The sequence below is a fragment of the Cervus canadensis genome, chromosome 13 (assembly GCF_019320065.1).
Source record: "Cervus canadensis isolate Bull #8, Minnesota chromosome 13, ASM1932006v1, whole genome shotgun sequence".
NCBI lineage: Eukaryota > Metazoa > Chordata > Mammalia > Artiodactyla > Cervidae > Cervus > Cervus canadensis.
In genome coordinates this window covers 31,033,187-31,049,485 of record NC_057398.1, presented here as the reverse complement: position 1 = coordinate 31,049,485, position 16,299 = coordinate 31,033,187, and the positions used below count along the sequence as shown (strand labels likewise).

General features: G+C 55.3%; 1 protein-coding gene across 2 annotated transcripts in view; it reads right to left on the bottom strand.

The window, feature by feature from the left end:
• Positions 1-9,592, bottom strand: part of AJAP1 (adherens junctions associated protein 1) — a 128,576-nt gene extending 118,984 nt beyond the window's left edge. The window contains exon 1 of one of the 2 annotated variants that reach the window (XM_043486178.1): positions 9,418-9,592. In XM_043486178.1, coding sequence (XP_043342113.1) covers positions 9,418-9,446 — 29 coding nt within the window. In that variant the 5' untranslated portion in view covers positions 9,447-9,592. The remainder of the gene's footprint in view (positions 1-9,417) is intronic. The other variant, XM_043486177.1, reaches the window with a different exon arrangement.
• Between the last annotated feature and the right edge of the window lie 6,707 nt (positions 9,593-16,299).

Below are 16,299 nucleotides of genomic sequence, written 5' to 3'. Positions count from 1 at the left end.
AAGTAAGCCAGAAAGATAAAGACAAATACAGCATACTAACACATATATATGGAATTTAGAAAGATGGTAACGATAACCCTATATGCAAAACAGAAAAAGAGGCACAGATGTACAGAACAGACTTTTGGACTCTGTGGGAGAAGGCGAGGGTGGGATGTTTCGAGAGAACAGCATCGAAACATGTATATTATCTATGGTGAAACAGATCACCAGCCCAGGCTGGATGCATGAGACAAGTGCTTGGTTCCTGGTCACTGGGAAGACCCAGAGGGATCAGGTGGAGAGGGAGGTGGGAGGGGGGATCGGGATGGGGAATACATGTAAATCCATGGCTGATTCATGTCAATGTATGACAAAACCCACTACAATATTGTAAAGTAATTAGCCTCCAACTAATAAAAATAAGTGGGGAAAAAAAAAGATCTAGATGTATCAAAAAGAGAGTTGTCTCAGAGCTCAAAGAGTTTACCATTTAATATAGACAGAGCTCCCATACTGTGGAATTGCCCCGCAGTACAAACTCTTTATTTTAATACTCAAGAACAGGTAACTACAAATGACCACTCAGGGCACCTCAGCAAAGTGCAGTCCCTTCCCAGATCACACCCCACTGCCCGGAAGTGTGCCCAGAGCCAAGGTCTTACACTTAGCGTGTTCCCCATCAGTGTACCCTGAAAGCCCAGGGTGGGCTGGTCACTGCAAGGGCCCTGACCCCAAACTGCTCAAGAGCCCCCTTGTACCTGCGCAGCTCTGATCAGCTGCCCACCAGCCCCCTTGGAGTCAGCTGTCTCTCTCAGCATTTGTCAGAAGCCAGATTCTGATGTGGTTGTTCAGGCTTCTTTATCCAGATCGTCAGTTCTGTGAACACACCAAATTCCCTCCTGCAGGAGGAGTTTTGTTTAAAAACTAATCTCTTCACCTGGAGCTGGAATTCCTGATAAGTGCTTGGATGCCCACTAGCCCCTAAACTCCCCAAATACATTCCCACATAAACTCCCCAAGAGACATGCTCACTCCACTCACACACCACCCACACCATACACACACACACACACACACCTGTTTCTACAAAAATGTTCCTAAAATCTTCAATGAAACCAGGCCTTGGTGATTCCCCATCTCTCGACCTCCCATGGGCCTGGGTATCACGACTCTCAGCACTGTTGACAAGTGCTGGGGGGCGGGGCGGAGGATGGAGGCCCCCACCAGGACAGATCCCGTGAATGTACACTGCTGGCGTGAGACGGGCCCACCAGGAGGTCTGTCCCCCAGGGTGTGCTCACTCCAGGCACTGGCTCTGGGGCACACTTGGCAGAGGGGCGGGGGGAATGCCCCCTCCTGGGTGTCAGCTCTCCTTTCTGGCGGGCGACACAGCTTCTGTATTCACTAGGCTCTTTCATTGGTTTTCTCCTCTGCATCAGCTGACCCTAGCCTCTGACACCTCTGTTACAAAGGAACAGTTTTGCCATCCCCTCTTCAAGCCCCCAGAAGCATTTTATTAACAGCTTGGTGGGGGGGCCCCTGATGGTATCGTAGGTATGGAGGACCTGCTAGCACAGCCCACCTCCCTCTCCAAGCCGAGGGCCCCTAACAGCAGCAGCCACTGCCCCCACTCCAGCTCATCCTTCTGTCTCTGGCCCTGGCGCCAACCCGGCACAGAGCTGGCATCAGCAAATGCCCGCTGTTGAATCAGGAGGGCTGCTGGCCAGACTGGCCCTCCTCGGAGCTCTTACTAATGGAGCAATGGTGCCAACATGACACAGTGGTTGGGGAGGGGGCAGTCTCCAAACACTTGCTTTTCTCACTTCTGAGTTTCCATACGGAAGTGTCCAATGTGAGCCCCCAAATGCAGCCAGTCCAGAGGGAGAGACGAAAGTAAACTGCCCTCCTGATCTCCAAGACTCAGAGCAGGGTAAGAATGTAAAAGGAATCCTCATTAATCCTGTTTTAGACTGATGACACATGGAAATGCTATTTTGCATATACTGAAAAATTAAATATATCATTCAAGCTGATTTCACCTATTACATTTTTCTTTTAATATGGTTACTGAAAATTTTCAAAATACGAATGTAGCCCGTGTTATATTTCTATTGGACAGTGCTCTTCTCCACCCCAATAAGGATGTTTTACCCCTCATTTGCCCGCCCCCATTATTGGAGTGAGGAGTCTTGAAGAGGAGAAATCCACTCATTTCTGGGTCTGCACGGCATCTACTTGGGGTTGTTTGGGCATGCCCAGGCACTCAGAAACTGAGGAGCAAACTCAATGAAAGATACAAGTGAAAACAGAGATCAGGACATTTTTCTGTGCTATACAGACATTTACAGCAGATATGTTTCCTGAACTACAGTGTCAAGCTGCACATGACACCCCCGGGACTTATTTTATTCTTGGAATTTGTACCTTTTGACCCGTCCACCCTTTCACCTACTCCCCACCCCTCACCCCTCACCCTTCATCTCTGGCAACCACCAGTCTGTTCTCTGAATCACATATTTGAAAGTTGTTGAGAGAGTAGATCTTAAATGTTCTTTTTTGTTTTGTTTTTTAATTTCTTTTTAAAATTGAATTATAGTTGATTTACCCTGTCTTGTTAGTTTCAAGTATACAGCAAAGATATATACATAAAGTTCCATCTAGGAAGCTTCCCCAATAGCTCTATGGTGAAGAATCCATCTGCTAATGCAGCCTAAGTGGGTGAGATCCCAGGGTCAGGAAGATCCCCTGGAGAAGGACAACAGCAACCCAAACCAGTATGCTTGTCTAGGAATCCCATGAACAGAGAAGTCTGGTACACTGCAGTCCACAGGGCCACAAAAGAGTCAGACAAGACTGAGTAACTAAACAACTATCTATGCATCTATCTGTCTATATCCTTTTTCAGATTCTTTTCCCTTCTAGGTTAATACAAAATACTGAGTATAGTTCCCTGTGCTATACAGTAGGGCCTTGTTGACTATCTATTTTCTATATAGTAGTGTATATATGTTAATCCCAACCTCTTAATTTATCCCCCCCACCAAAGTTCTTATCATAAGAAAAAAATTCTATAAAATGGTGGAAATAAATGAAGCAGAGAGGAAAAAAGGATCAAAAGAAATGAGGACAACCTCAGGGACCTCTGGGACAATGTGAAACGCCCCAACATTCGAATCATAGGAGTTCCAGAAGAAGAAGACAAAAAGAAAGGCCATGAGAAAATACTCGAGGAGATAATAGCTGAAAACTTCCCTAAAATGGGGAAGGAAATAGCCACTCAAGTCCAAGAAACCCAGAGAGTCCCAAACAGGATAAACCCAAGGCGAAACACCCCAAGAAAAAAATTCTGTAACTATGTATGGTGACAAATGTTAACTAGATTTACTGTTTTTGCTCATTTCACAGGTATCCAAGTATGGAATCATTATGCTATACACCTGAAATTAATATAATGTTTATGAAAATTATACCTCAATTTTTAAAAAAAAGCGTGCATATTTTATCCAAATACAGTACAATTTCACAGCTCACATTTAAGACAGGAACAGAAATGGCTTAAGGTGTCTATGTGTCACTAACATTCCTCAACATCCTCCAGCTGCCCACCTGCACTCCTATACTGATCAGAATATTCTCTTTCAGATGCGCTGGCCCTGTCTTCCACTAATCCCTAGTAGGCACATTAACTGTCCCTACTCCCCCAAGACAGTCCAGTGGAGGGGAGACCTCAGCCCATGGCACGGCCAGTGAGTCTGCCCTTTGCCCTCAACTTGTACCCCACGTCTCTCAGACCTCCCTTGTGGCACCTTAGCTCCCACTGCCAGCCTGTGCCGCCTGCCTTCCTGTTCTCTTTTCTTCTACACTCACCTTTCCTCTCAGAAAGTTAAAAATTGGATGCTCTCACTCCTACTGAACTGATAATAACTGAAAACCAGTGCTTTCAGTTATTATCAGATCAGTAGCTCAGATAGTTTTTCCTGAATATGCCTGCATTCCAATTGTGATGAAGTTCTCAGCCAAAGGAATGAATCTCTAATGGTGGGATTGTGAGCAGCAGTAAGTGGGGTTGAAGAGAGTCTCCACCTAAGCCTGGCTCTGGCTGTGCATTCCTTTCCTGGGTCTTAGTTTAGAGTCAAGGCCGAGTAACTACAAGGGCAACCCTTGGACAAAGCATGGGCACTGGGCCAGGCAGACAAGTTTACTCATTCAAGAGAGAGCTCCTGAGCATCTACACAGTAGTGGCACACTTCTCAAGAGGTGCTGAAGGATGAGACGGCCCTTGCCCTCATCACCCACAGCCAGAGACCAGGGCTGCTCTCCAGCACACCCCCGGAAGCCTGAGCACAAGTGCACCAGTACCCCCGGCAGACACACCCCCCGAGGCCCCAGTGCCAGCTGAAACCCCTGAGGTCACATATGGGGCCCAAACACGGACTTGCTGGGGACTCCGGCAGGCGGTCTCAGCAGACACATAGTCCAGGCCACTGCCCATTCTGGGCTGGAAATGGCAAGAGAGCAGAGACAGTGGGCTCTGTTGGCTGACCACCCAAGAGAAAGTGCACCAATGACAAAAGCCACAGAGAGTGGACAGAATCAGCACGTGAACGGCGTGTGGGGAAAGCTGATGCACAGATGGACCCAGCACGGCTGCCACCCACCTTGTCTTGGGTGGGAGGGGAGAAAGAAAGAAGGTAATAGCTTCTTTCAGAGTGCATGTCTGGGATGGAGATGCAAATACAATCCCCAGTCCCTCCAGCCTAGCCCCCCCCCCGATCTCCCCTGGCCCCCTGATCCCTCCTGGCCCCCCGATTCCCTAGTCTCCCATGGTACAGCAGCAGGACCCTGTTCTTTGCCAGCACATGACACTCTGATGGTGCCCAGGTCAGTGGGTCAGGGCCAACAAGGGCAAAATGGATGCCACCATTCCCACTGTCCTCCACTCCGAGCTCTCTTTGGGTCATGTTGGAGGCATGAAGATGCCCATAGATGAATGGGGGGCTTCTAGCCTCTTAGCATCCTCAGAGAAACATCACTCATCACCTGGCTACTTCACTGTGCCTGCTGGGACATCCCAATTAACTCCGCTGGTTCAGAGGTTGCTAGGAGACAATCCAGCTCACTCCCCCCCACCCACCAGCAGCAGCAGTAGGGGATGGGTCCTGCATGCTCTTCTGGAAGGGGTTTTGGAAGCGGCCCTGAAGAAGCACCCTACTGTGCCTGGCTCATTGCTGGTAGAGAGTGCTGCTCCCAACAGGGGACCAGAGCAGACTCCTCCAAGCAGCCAGAAACAATCCAGGCTCTATATGGATGGCCGCTGGGGAAGCCAGGACTCAAGGGCTCCCAGAGCTCCGACATGGGAACACTGCAGCCTCTGACTTTCTACGAACTGAGTTAATCTGAGTTATGTAACCACCACTTCCCGCTGGGTGGCCTCCTGATGCACCAGCTCCTCTGAATTCCTGGAAGGGGGGACTTGAGAGAGAGTTGAGTCGGGGGCCACAGGGTCTGTTTGCTGTAGCCCCAGTGAGTCTTCCTCCTGCCTCCCCCTCCTGGCTGACTGGCATCGGGCAGGAGAAACCCTCTCGAGCCAGACTTCAAACGTGAAAATCTAGATCAAGGATATATTTGGCTTTCCAAGCTAATCTCTACATCAATTTGGTCTCTACTGAGTTGTAGCCCTTTGAAGAAAACTTGGCAACTACGTTTGGAAAGCAGATGACTCTTACGTAACCCCAGACAGGAGCCCGGGCCTCTGGGAGGCTCGGCAGTGGTCGGCCGGGTCGGGGTTTGGTGTCTGCCCACTTCATCGTGACCCAGGGTGCAGCTTTGACCCACGTGCCCTGTGCACCCTGCGGTTTCCCCAAACAATGGCTGGGGGATGAAGAACTCAAGAAGCACACCCAGCCCACACCTCCCAAACACCTTGATGGTGTCTGGGTTGGGGGGCTGGGGACCACAAGGGGGATGGGATGCCGCTGTTCCCACAGCCGCCTGAGCGACCCGGCTAGGAGGATGCAGGATGCATGGGGAAGACAGCGGCTCTCTCTCCAGGGACTGGGAGACAGACATCTCGGGGAGGAGAGGAGCTGTCTCAGCTTGTGCCCTGCTCCCCACTTACTGGCCTCTTTGATGCACAGAAGAAGAAGAAGCAGGTGATTAGAATAAATCAACCAAAGAATAAATCAATCATCTGGCTCGGAGGAGCCTACTGCCCCCTCCTCTGCTTGGACAGTGAGTCCCCTGGGGGGTGGGGGAGCTTTGAGTGGTGGGGGGAGATGCACCCACGTGGCAGAAAAGATGTGAGCTGTCTCCTAAAATGATGATTTATTCCAGCAATATTGTCCTGGATGAGTATCACAGCCACTGACACTCGAGGGGCTCCAGTGGTAATCGATTTGGTGCCAGCAGCTGGAAGTGGGTGAGAACCAAGACTGAACAGGAGGGTGACGTCTGTGGACAGGGCCTCTGACCTGGTCTTCTAAAGCCCAGCTGCGGGGCCCCGGCTGCTGGAGGACTTTACAGGCAGCAATGGAGACAACCAAGCCACTGGGACCGTGCACAGAGGCCCAAACACGGTACCGTGTGGCTGGCGGGGACCTGTGTGAACCCCCATGAAAGAAGAGTCATCTTATGTTGCTAGAGTCCCTCCCCCACCGCAGGCACACCCAGGGCCTCCAGAACAGAATGGGCAACAGAACCTGAGGCTGGAAGAACAGGCAGAAGGACAGGCACCAGGCCTGCAAGGAGCCTGGTGCTGGTCAGCCACTGCGCCCCTGAGGACACCTGGCAAGTGCTTTGCAGGCTCCGAGCCCCTGATAGAGCTGCTGCGTGGAGGGCTGTGGCCTCAGAGGCCACTCACAAGCAGGCAGCCGAACTCTAAAATCTGCGCCGCCTGCTGAGTAAGCATCCCCTTCAAGCTGCTCCCAGATCGAGCTCGGACGCAGCTGGCAGGGCTCCGAGGCCACCTTCAAAAGATACCTTTATCTGCGCGGATGGAAGGTATCTTTGGAGCTCTGCTACAACCACCACCAAAAAGGCATAAAAACAGCTCCAAAACACTCAATCTGTTCCTCCTCCTCCTCCTCCTCGGAAGAAAAGGCACCACGCACAGCTCCTTTCCATTGCAGAAGCAGAAATCCTAGCCCAGACTTTGTCTCACAAGCCAGAGCTGAGAGTCTTCACTCAGATCGCGCCCAGGGCCATCTCCCGTCACCTGGGCCCCATGTCTTACGCTTGCCTGACCCAACCAGGCTTGAAGCCGGGCAGCACAATGCCTGGTGCTCACCTGGGGGAGCCATGGAGGGGCTTGGGAGCAGAGGTAATGGACTGCCTTCAAGGAAAAACGCATTAGCAGGTCCCAGGCAAGCCATCCCTGGCTTTCACTGACTGTTAGGCTGTGCCTGGTGAGATGCAGAAACGCAGACCCTCCAAGCACGGCCCCTTCTCCTGGCCAGCCGGCCAGGGGATGGCTTTCAGACATGACAGAGCTCTCTCCTGCCAGCCTCCCCGAGAGGCGACAGCCGGTCCTCAGAGGCGCATTTACAGAAAATCTCTTGTGCTAACACTGAAGGGAAAAAAACAAAAGGTCAAACTTCAAAATCACCAACAGAACTATTTCCTAAAGCAAAACCCCAAGTAGACCTCACTCAGGGATGCATTAGATGAACTGTTTTAGTGAATTCTGAACCAGCAGAGAGGTTCTTTTTTCCCGTAATATTTATTCTCTTTTCTCTTTATCAAAATATACTAATCTTTCAATCTAGCAAGTTAGTAATAAAGAAAGACGGTTCAAATAACTTGCAGGCAGTCAATCAGGAAGGCAGTGCCAGACAGCAGCTGGGGAGGTGTCTGGGAGCTGAAGGAGCACCCTCTCCCAAAGAGGGGGGACCCCTTTGATCTTTCAGAAGGCTCTGGAGTCTGGCTGAAACCCGGCAGGCAGAGGCGAGGGCACCTGGAAGGGGTCACTCGGGCAGAGCTGCCCTGACGCTCCATGGAGTCTGTCCCAGAGCGGCTGAGCCTAAACCTTATCTAGTCTAAGCACGGGACATCGATTCAGGCTGAGCCAATATCCAGAGCAACCCGCTTCACTATTAACCTATTAAAGCCCAGGCCGCTGAACACGACCCGGCCACCCAGACAAGAAACGCCGCTTTCTAGAAAAAGACCAAGGATAACACTGGACAATTCTCACTAGATGTTTCCAACAGGCTTTGCCCCGGGACTGGAGAATCGTCTCATAAATCAAGGGTAGCTAGGAGACGCCTTGCGGACGCCGTCCTCTCCCAGTTTCTCAAAATCAGGACGCGCACTCGATTCCCCCCTCAGCCCGCTCCCCCCAGCTTTTATCGGCTGGCGGTGGGGGCGGCTCAGGCACAGGCTCCGGCGACGACCGGGCCCCTTTCTCCCCAAAGCGGGAATGCAGTGCATCCCAGTGGACAAACTCGAGAACCGCACGCTGGCTCTTGCAGCCTCCGCCTGCGTCCTTCCAGTTCTCCGATGCAACCCGGGACCCACACGCACCAGCTCCGCCGAGACCCCGGAGGGAGGGCGACGCATCGGAGCCCGTCTGCCCCGCCAAGGGGACAAGTGTGTCCGACTGGCTCCTAGCAGGGCTAAAACCCGAGCGCCGTGGCAGGCAAGCAAAGTTTGCCCCAAAGGGTCTTCTTGGGTACCCCTGCTGGGAGCATCGAGCTCGAACCCCCGGTTTCAACCAGCCCTGGAATCCGGGACAAAGGCAATCCCCAGGGCGTTTCTGGAGGGTGTTTGCCCTTAGAGGAGAAAGGGTGCCCTCCCGCGCTCCCCCAGAGCCTCAACGTCTCCGGCCCCAGCTGCCCGCCAGCTGTGCGCGCCCGTCGGGCCCAGAGGTCACCGGCAAACAGCTGGATCGGCAGCTGGGAGCCCAGGAGGCCCCTGCTCAGCCCCGGGGCCCCGAGGAAGGGGAAAAGAGGGGCTGCGCGGCTATCAGGTTTCGGTTTCTTCTAACTCCGCCAGCCGAGCTCTCGCCAGATTCGGAGCCCCCTGGCTTTCCCTGGCAGCCCCGGCCCCCGCCCTAGGTCCACAGCCCGCCGCGCCCAGCGGTCCGCGCCTCCCCTGGGCCCCGAAGAGGCGGCGCGCCGGGGCGGCCGGCCAGGACACTGCGCTGCTGGCGCCGGGAGCCGCGGGCGCGCCCGGCCGGCCCCAGAACCGGGAGAAATGGGCCGGGCGCCCCGACCCGGACACGCGGAACTCGGGACAGCCGGTCGCTGCCAGCGGGGCTCCGGGGCTCCAAGCTCCGGAGCAGCGCCCCGACCCGGATCCCGGGGCACCGGCTGGCCGCTCGCAGGAGCAGAGAGGGGTTCGCTTTATTCGCAACACAGGAAAGCGCCGTTTCAGCCCGGCTCGGTACCCACGCACCCGCGCGCCCACACGCACCCCGGTGCTGGCCGGGTCGCTCACCTGAGTCCTAAAAGCTGTTGAATCCACATGGTCACGTTTCGGGGAGCAGAGCCTCAGATCTCGCTCGCCCCGGCCATCTGCGCGGCGCCCGCGCCCGCTCGCTTCCGTCCCGCGGCGCCGGTCTCCGGCTCTCGGTCCGCCGCCGCCCGCTGCCCGCCGCCCGCCGCCCGCCGGCCGCGGGGCGCAGAGCGAGTCAGAGCGCGGCCGCGCGGGGCTCCATGCCGGCCGGCGCGCCGCCGCCGTTGGGGCGCATGGTTCAGGCGGGGCGGCCCGCGGGGGCGCACATCCTTTGGCCCGGGTGTAGGGCTCGCGACCCCCCGGGGGCGACCCGGCGAAGGCAGCGGTGAGGTGAGGGAGCCGGCTGCCGGCCCGGGAGGGGCGCACTCCGGCGCCGCGGCCGCGCGACGAGGATCTGGTAGCAGCGGCTTCGTCCTCCGGAGCAGCGAAGAGGGAGGCGGGCGGCGCCGCCGCGCACAGTGCGTGTCTCGCGGCGCGGTTCTCGATCCGGCCCGAGCCCCGCGCCGAGGGGGCGGCGAGGTCCGGGGGTGCGGGCGGCGGCGACGCTGGCGGACGCGTTTCCCTTGCGCGCGCCACCGACTGGGGGGCTCTGCCGGGGACTCCGCCGCCGCTCGGCGCCGCTCAAGTTGGCCGGGGGCTCCGTCTGAGCGCTCGCTCCGCAGACGGACGCGGCGCCGGAGGCCGGCAGGAGGCGGGCGGGGGAGGCGCGCGGGGCGAGGGCGCCGTGGAGCGCGGGGCGTGGGGACGCGCGGCGGCGGCGCCGCGCCGAGGAGGCGCGCGGGGATCCCGGGGCCCCGCCGCCCGCGCCCACCGCGCCCGCCGCAGAGCCGCCAGCGCCGCTCGGCCGCCTCCTTCCGCGCGTCTGCCTCTCCGCGCGCTCGCCCCCGCCTCCCCGAGCGGGCCCCAACTCCGCCCGCCCGGCCCGGCTCACGTCACCCGCTCCCCCGCCCCTCGAACTGAAGCCCGAGCCCCCTGCCCGGCCCCGGCTGCCGGTTGCCGCCCGCCGCGCCTCGCGGTGGCCCACCTCTCCGCGCGGGGTTGTGCCCGGCCGCGGCGACACTGCAGGCGGGGCCCCGGCCGCCCCTTCCCCAGCTCTGGCCTCGTCCCGGTCCCCACCTTGGGAAAAGCTCGAGAGAGGCCGCGGGCTCGGATTGGACCGCCGGGCGCCGCCGGATGGTGTTGCCACGGTAACCGGATGGCACGCGAAGCGGTTCGAGGTTCTGACCCGGTTACCGGTGCGCCCAGTGCCCCGGGAGAGCTGGTTTGGGGGAGGGGACGTTCCCGAGGAAGTGCTTGGGGGGGTGGGGGGCGCCTTGGGCGGGGAGTGGGAGAAAAGTTTCCTCCAGGCAGAGGTGCGCGGAAGCGGCCGCCGGAGTCAAGAAGGTAGGAGGGTCCGCTGCTAGGCACGCGTCTCTCCCCGCGGCCTGGACCCCTGTCTTGGCGCCGGTGAGAAGTCTCTGCGTCCCTGGTCGGAGCTCCATCTTCTGTCCCCCCACCCGTGGAGCCATCTTCTGTCCCCCCACCCGTCCCGTCCCGACCCGTCCCGTCCCGTCCCGTCCCGAATCCCGAAACCTCAACCTCCCCCTGGACTGTGGAGTCCGACTGCGCCCGATCGCCCGACTGCAGCTGCTCCTCTGCCGGCCCCGAAGGAGGAGGACCCCGGAGAGTTCCAGGACCCCGGCGTCCCGGACTGTCGGTCCCCGGAGTTTCCCGTGCCTACCTGGTTAGGTTGTCCTTGCAAGGCCTTGACCAGAGGCGAAAGGGCCCGCGGCGGGGTCCCTCACACCGGGAAGAGACTCCTGGGAAACTCCGCGCTGAAGGCCAGACCTGCTCACTCCGTGAGCAGCCGCGACAAAGCCCTGCTTCCAACTCTCAGCGGCCCGAAGAGGTGCACAAACCAGGCCTTAGAAATCAGCTAGTGAAGCTCCTGTGTGGCAAGTGTGGATGCGGGGGTCCAGGGAGGGGAAGGTACCAGTGGTCTATGCAGGTGCCTCTCCCAGTGAAGCTCTGTAACCCCCAGCCCACGTGAGAGACCCCCTCTATCTGGAGAGGCCTCCCTGGGAGGGGGCAGATGGTTGTGGGGTGGAGCCAGGCCCGGTGCTTGTCCCTGGAACTGTGGACTCCCAGGCCGGCAACTTTATCCCTGAGCCTCCAGGACCTTGAGAGTCATAGGGGTCTCCTCTACCCAGGCAGGAGGACAGAAGGGGGTGACTTGCCTCTCTGAGAAGGTCCTAGAGGAGAGGGCAGGGGACAGGGTGGTGTGGTGGCCAGATCACCCCCAAATCTTTGACGCAGGTAGCCCAGGTGCCACTGTCTACTCGCTGTGGGATCCTGGGCACATTATCAACCTCTTTGGGTCCTCAGTTTTCACATCTGTGAAATGGGTTTCATATTCCCTTCCACACAGAGATTTCTGTGGGGGTTAAATGAGGTTGCCTCACACTGTTTCACTATTATTGTCCGAAGAAGCAGCAGGCTAAATCAGCATTTCACCTACCTGACCACCCCTGGCGGGTCTTCCACTGGACTCCTCTCTCCGCTTGAGGGTTTAAGGGGGTGGACCGATCCCAAAGGGAGGTCCTGAAACAATGGACTGGGCCCCTGAAGCCTGGAGAGAAGCAGTGCCCTCACTGCTGCCACCTAGCGGGATAAAGTGGGAGTGCTGCACCAGGGAGGCCCTTCAGGAGCCAGAATAACCCTTGATGAGGTTGCCAGGCCAGGTGAGCCTGGGGTTCTGACCAGCTCTGCTCCAAGGACCCCTTCAGCACCCTTATGCAAACCCTCCTCTCAGAACATTTTTAAGTGCATAGACTAAAATGCACAGGATTGTTAGGAAACCAAGTGTGCTGAAACACAACAAAATATTAAAATGCATTTTTCATATAGCAGTGAATGTTCTTTTTATTACGCTGAGGGTGAATTGGCAGATCCAAAGTGTGCCATGATTTGGCTGTGTCCGGACATGGGCAGTAATATTTTGAGCCATCCACAGTCGTGGTGATGCAAGAGAAATGTCTGCAGTTTCTGTTTGATCGTCGAAGGTATGTCATACCGCCTTGCTCTGCTGCTATGTTTATAAAAGAAAGAAATGCTGGACTTACGTGATTTTTTTCACCATCCAAGTATAAAGACCCCTTGCATTCTACCCACATACTCAGGGGGTCCCCGGACCTCAGGTAGGCACCTCAGGGCTGAGAAGACAGTAAATGAAAGTGTTTTCTGGAAAGAGCTGGGGGCAGGGACAGTCAGGAGGGGAAGTTACTCAGCAGGGAATCACCAAGACCTGGTGAGGCTCCTTCCACCCCTGGGGGAGGGGGGTTGCCCTCACCCAGGCTGGAAAGTCAGATTTAGGATGAAGACCTACCAGTTTCTGTTTCCCTGGGGCACTGACCACTCCGCTGCAAATCCTCCAAAGAGAACAACTCTTATTTTGTTTTTATTTTTTTCTCTTGATGCAAATATTGTCATTCTTAAAAGGTTTTTTTAATGTGGACCATTTTTTTTTTAAAGTCTTTATTGAATTTGCTGCAACATTGCTTCTGTTTTGTTTTTTGCTTTTGTTTTTTGTTTTTTTCCAGCTGCAAGGCATTTGGGATCTTTGCTCCCTGACCAGGGATCGAACCCACAACCTCTGCAGTAGAAAGTGAAGTCCTAACCACTGGAACACCAGGGAAGTCCCAACACAGTCATTTGTATGTGCTGAAAAAGAATAAAATCATGTTGTATTGGGCTTCCCTGGTGGCCCAGACGGTAAAGAATCTCTGCGTGCAATGAGGGACACCCTGGTTCAATCCCTGGGTCAGGAAGACCCCCTGGAGAAAGCAATGGTTATCCACTCCAGTATTCTTGCCTGGAGAATCAGAAGGAGCCTGATGGGCTACAGTCCATGGGATCGCAAAGAGTTGAACACGATTGAGCAACTAACATTAAGAGCAATGACATATTTCACTGTTAATGTAACTGGTTTCTTGTGCTTGGGTGGCATCTCATATTTCTAACCAGTCCATTTTTCTCCTCTCTTGGGAGTTTGGAGGGGATGGTATAAGTCATCTCCCCCGCAGCACACCAGCGTGTGCACACACACACAGGCACAGACATACCTACAAGCTCCAACAAATGCAAAAGGGAACTTTTCAGATGTACCCATTGTTGAAAGATCACCAGGTCCCCCACCCAGGAGAAGGCTGCACCCAGGGACCTGGAATCCCAGGCTGGCCCCAGTCTCTGGGAGCCCCCTCTCCCCTGCACTATTTTCCCAACAAAGAAGCTGGCCAACCCCCAGCAGGAGGTCCTCTTTGAAGCTCTTAGACCATTTACCTAATGGCCTTCACAGACTTGACTATTTTTAAAACCCATCCAAAGCCAATTGAGCTGCCATTGTTCATTTTTCTCCCAAGGAGGTAAATGTGTCTTAAGCATGACATTTGATTAAGTGGCTATGTTTGTGATTTTAAATGGAAGGGAAATGCTGATTGAAATTATTATAAGTTTCTTTAAAGCCTTCACACAGTCTTCTCTGCCCCCGCCCCCCTGCTTTTCCAGCTTCCTCCACCCATTAAAACTTTCAAGGGGTCAGAGGGTTGGGAAAGGATGTCCAAGTCACTTTTGCTCCTAAGTGGGGGAGGTTAAGTGCCCCTGACTTTGCAGTCCTGCCCCGACCCCACCCACCTCTGAACTGTTCCCCAGGGATGCTGCACACAGCTGTCCACTCCAGCTGGGCAGGTCAGAGCCTGGGAGGGGGAACTGAGATTCCCTCTGATAAAATGACTCAGAGGACTACTGTCCAGCAACCCGGGTCTGGCCAGAGGAAATGCTGGGTCTCTACTACCCGTCAAATACTCCTGTATCAGAGAGAGAAAAATATGGTCCCTCTGCTTCCTCTGATCAACCAATGGGCTCCTGTGAGGGCTGCTGTCTGAGAATTTGATCTGGGAAAAAGAAAACCCTCACTTCAAGCCTTTTGGAAATTCTCTGTGATGACCAACTTTTGTGTTCTATTTAGATAGGCAAGGATGAAGACTGCTAAGTCTCTTCAGTCGTGTCCGACTCTGTGCGATCCTATGGACAGCAGCCCACCAGGCTCCTCTGTCCACAGGATTCTCCAGGCAAGAATACTGGAGTGGATCCATTCCCATATAAAGTGACCGTTTGATAGCAGTCCTTTGACATTACAGGGTCTGGAGGTTTGGGGCATGAAGCTGGAGAGAAGAGGGTCTAGGGTGGACAGACATGGGTGGGAAGCCAGTCAGTGAGGTGCCTGGGGGTGGGGCTACCCAGTTGAATCCTTACACATTCTCCTGTGACTGAGTCCGAAATTTGAGGGTTTGGGACTTCCGTGGTGGTGCAGTGGATAAGAATCAGCCTGCCAGTGCAGGAGACATGGGTTCTATCCCTGGTCCAGGAAGATTCCACATGCCATGGAGCAACTAAACCCATGCACCTCAATCACTGAGCCCACACTCATGAGCCCATGAGCCGCAGCTCCTGAGCCAGCGAGTTGCAACTACTGAAGCCCAAGCGCCCTAGAGCCTGTGCTCCATCACAAGAGAAGCTACGTCAGCGAGAAGGCCCTGCACCACTACAAAGGTGGCCCCTGCTCACCACACTAGAGGAAGCCTATGCACACAGCAATGCAGACCCAGTGCAGCCAAAAATACATAAACAATTATTTTTTTAATTTTTAAATGAAGCGAAGTCTGAGGTTTTTGTCCTGTGTTGCAAAGTTTCTGCAACTGTGCTTGCATTGAGGGGAGTTGGGGGGTAATGGATGGATGACCTCTGCTGTGGGGGTGTGAGGCCTGGGGGAGACCACAGTGGCCAGAGGGACCAGGAGGAAGAACTGGGACATGGTGACTAATTTCAGAAGGGATGTGAGGAAAATTCCTTCCTGCCTCACATTCCAAAAGATTCTGGTCCCTGGGTGGATGGGGACTGTGGTGGCAAGAAGGGCCGCCCAACTTCACTGAGTTCTCAGGATGGGGCTCTAGACGGGTGAACTGGGTATTAAGGAAAATCAACAGGGGTGGGAGCAATTCAGGGGCCCCTTGGTTACACTCACTGATACGGTAAGGGACTGGGGGACGTCGCTTGCTAGCCCCAGAAGTCCCACTCCTTCTAGGAGGAGAGGAGAGAGACTGAGGATGCCCTCATTGTGTTGACTGAGCCCTGAGGATGTGCAGGAAAAAAATACCAGTGACTGAGGCTCCCTGGGAACAAGCTCCCCAAACAGGGGTGGGTGCACGTGGACGGAGGGCTGACCCTGGAGGGGTCGCTGCTCCTGGCAGGTCCAGGGACCCCTGGCTCCAAGCAGAAAGGGCCGAGTTAGATGGCCCTGGATTCTGAGCTTGCTGTCTCTTCCAAATCGATTCATCAACCGCATTGTTCAGCCCAGATCACAAAATGTTGCATCAACAGACAACCTGCAGAGCTTGGTGACTGAACCCGATACAGGTTGGCTTCTCACTCATGCTCGAGACCACCATGTCGCTCCATCCATCCTTCTGCACGTTGTCCTCACTCAGGACCAGCCTGAAGGAGCTGCTCTTACCTGTACACCCCGCCATGCAGCGCGGGGCAGAGTCATGGCAGAACCTCACCATGACCTGGAAGGCTACCCCAGGAGGTGGCACAGCCAGGCTGGCATCAGCAGGCTGAGGAAATGGAAACCTCCCCCAGAGAAAGGCAGGCAACACCTCGACTTATGAGTTATTGTTGTTGTCCTTCGGTTGCCGAGTTGTGTCCGACTCTTTGTGACCCCACGGACAGGCTTCCCTGTCCTTCACCATCTCCCAGAGTTTGCTCAAACTCATGCCCATTGAGTCAGTGATGCCATCCAACCATCTCATCCTCTGTCAACCCCTTCTC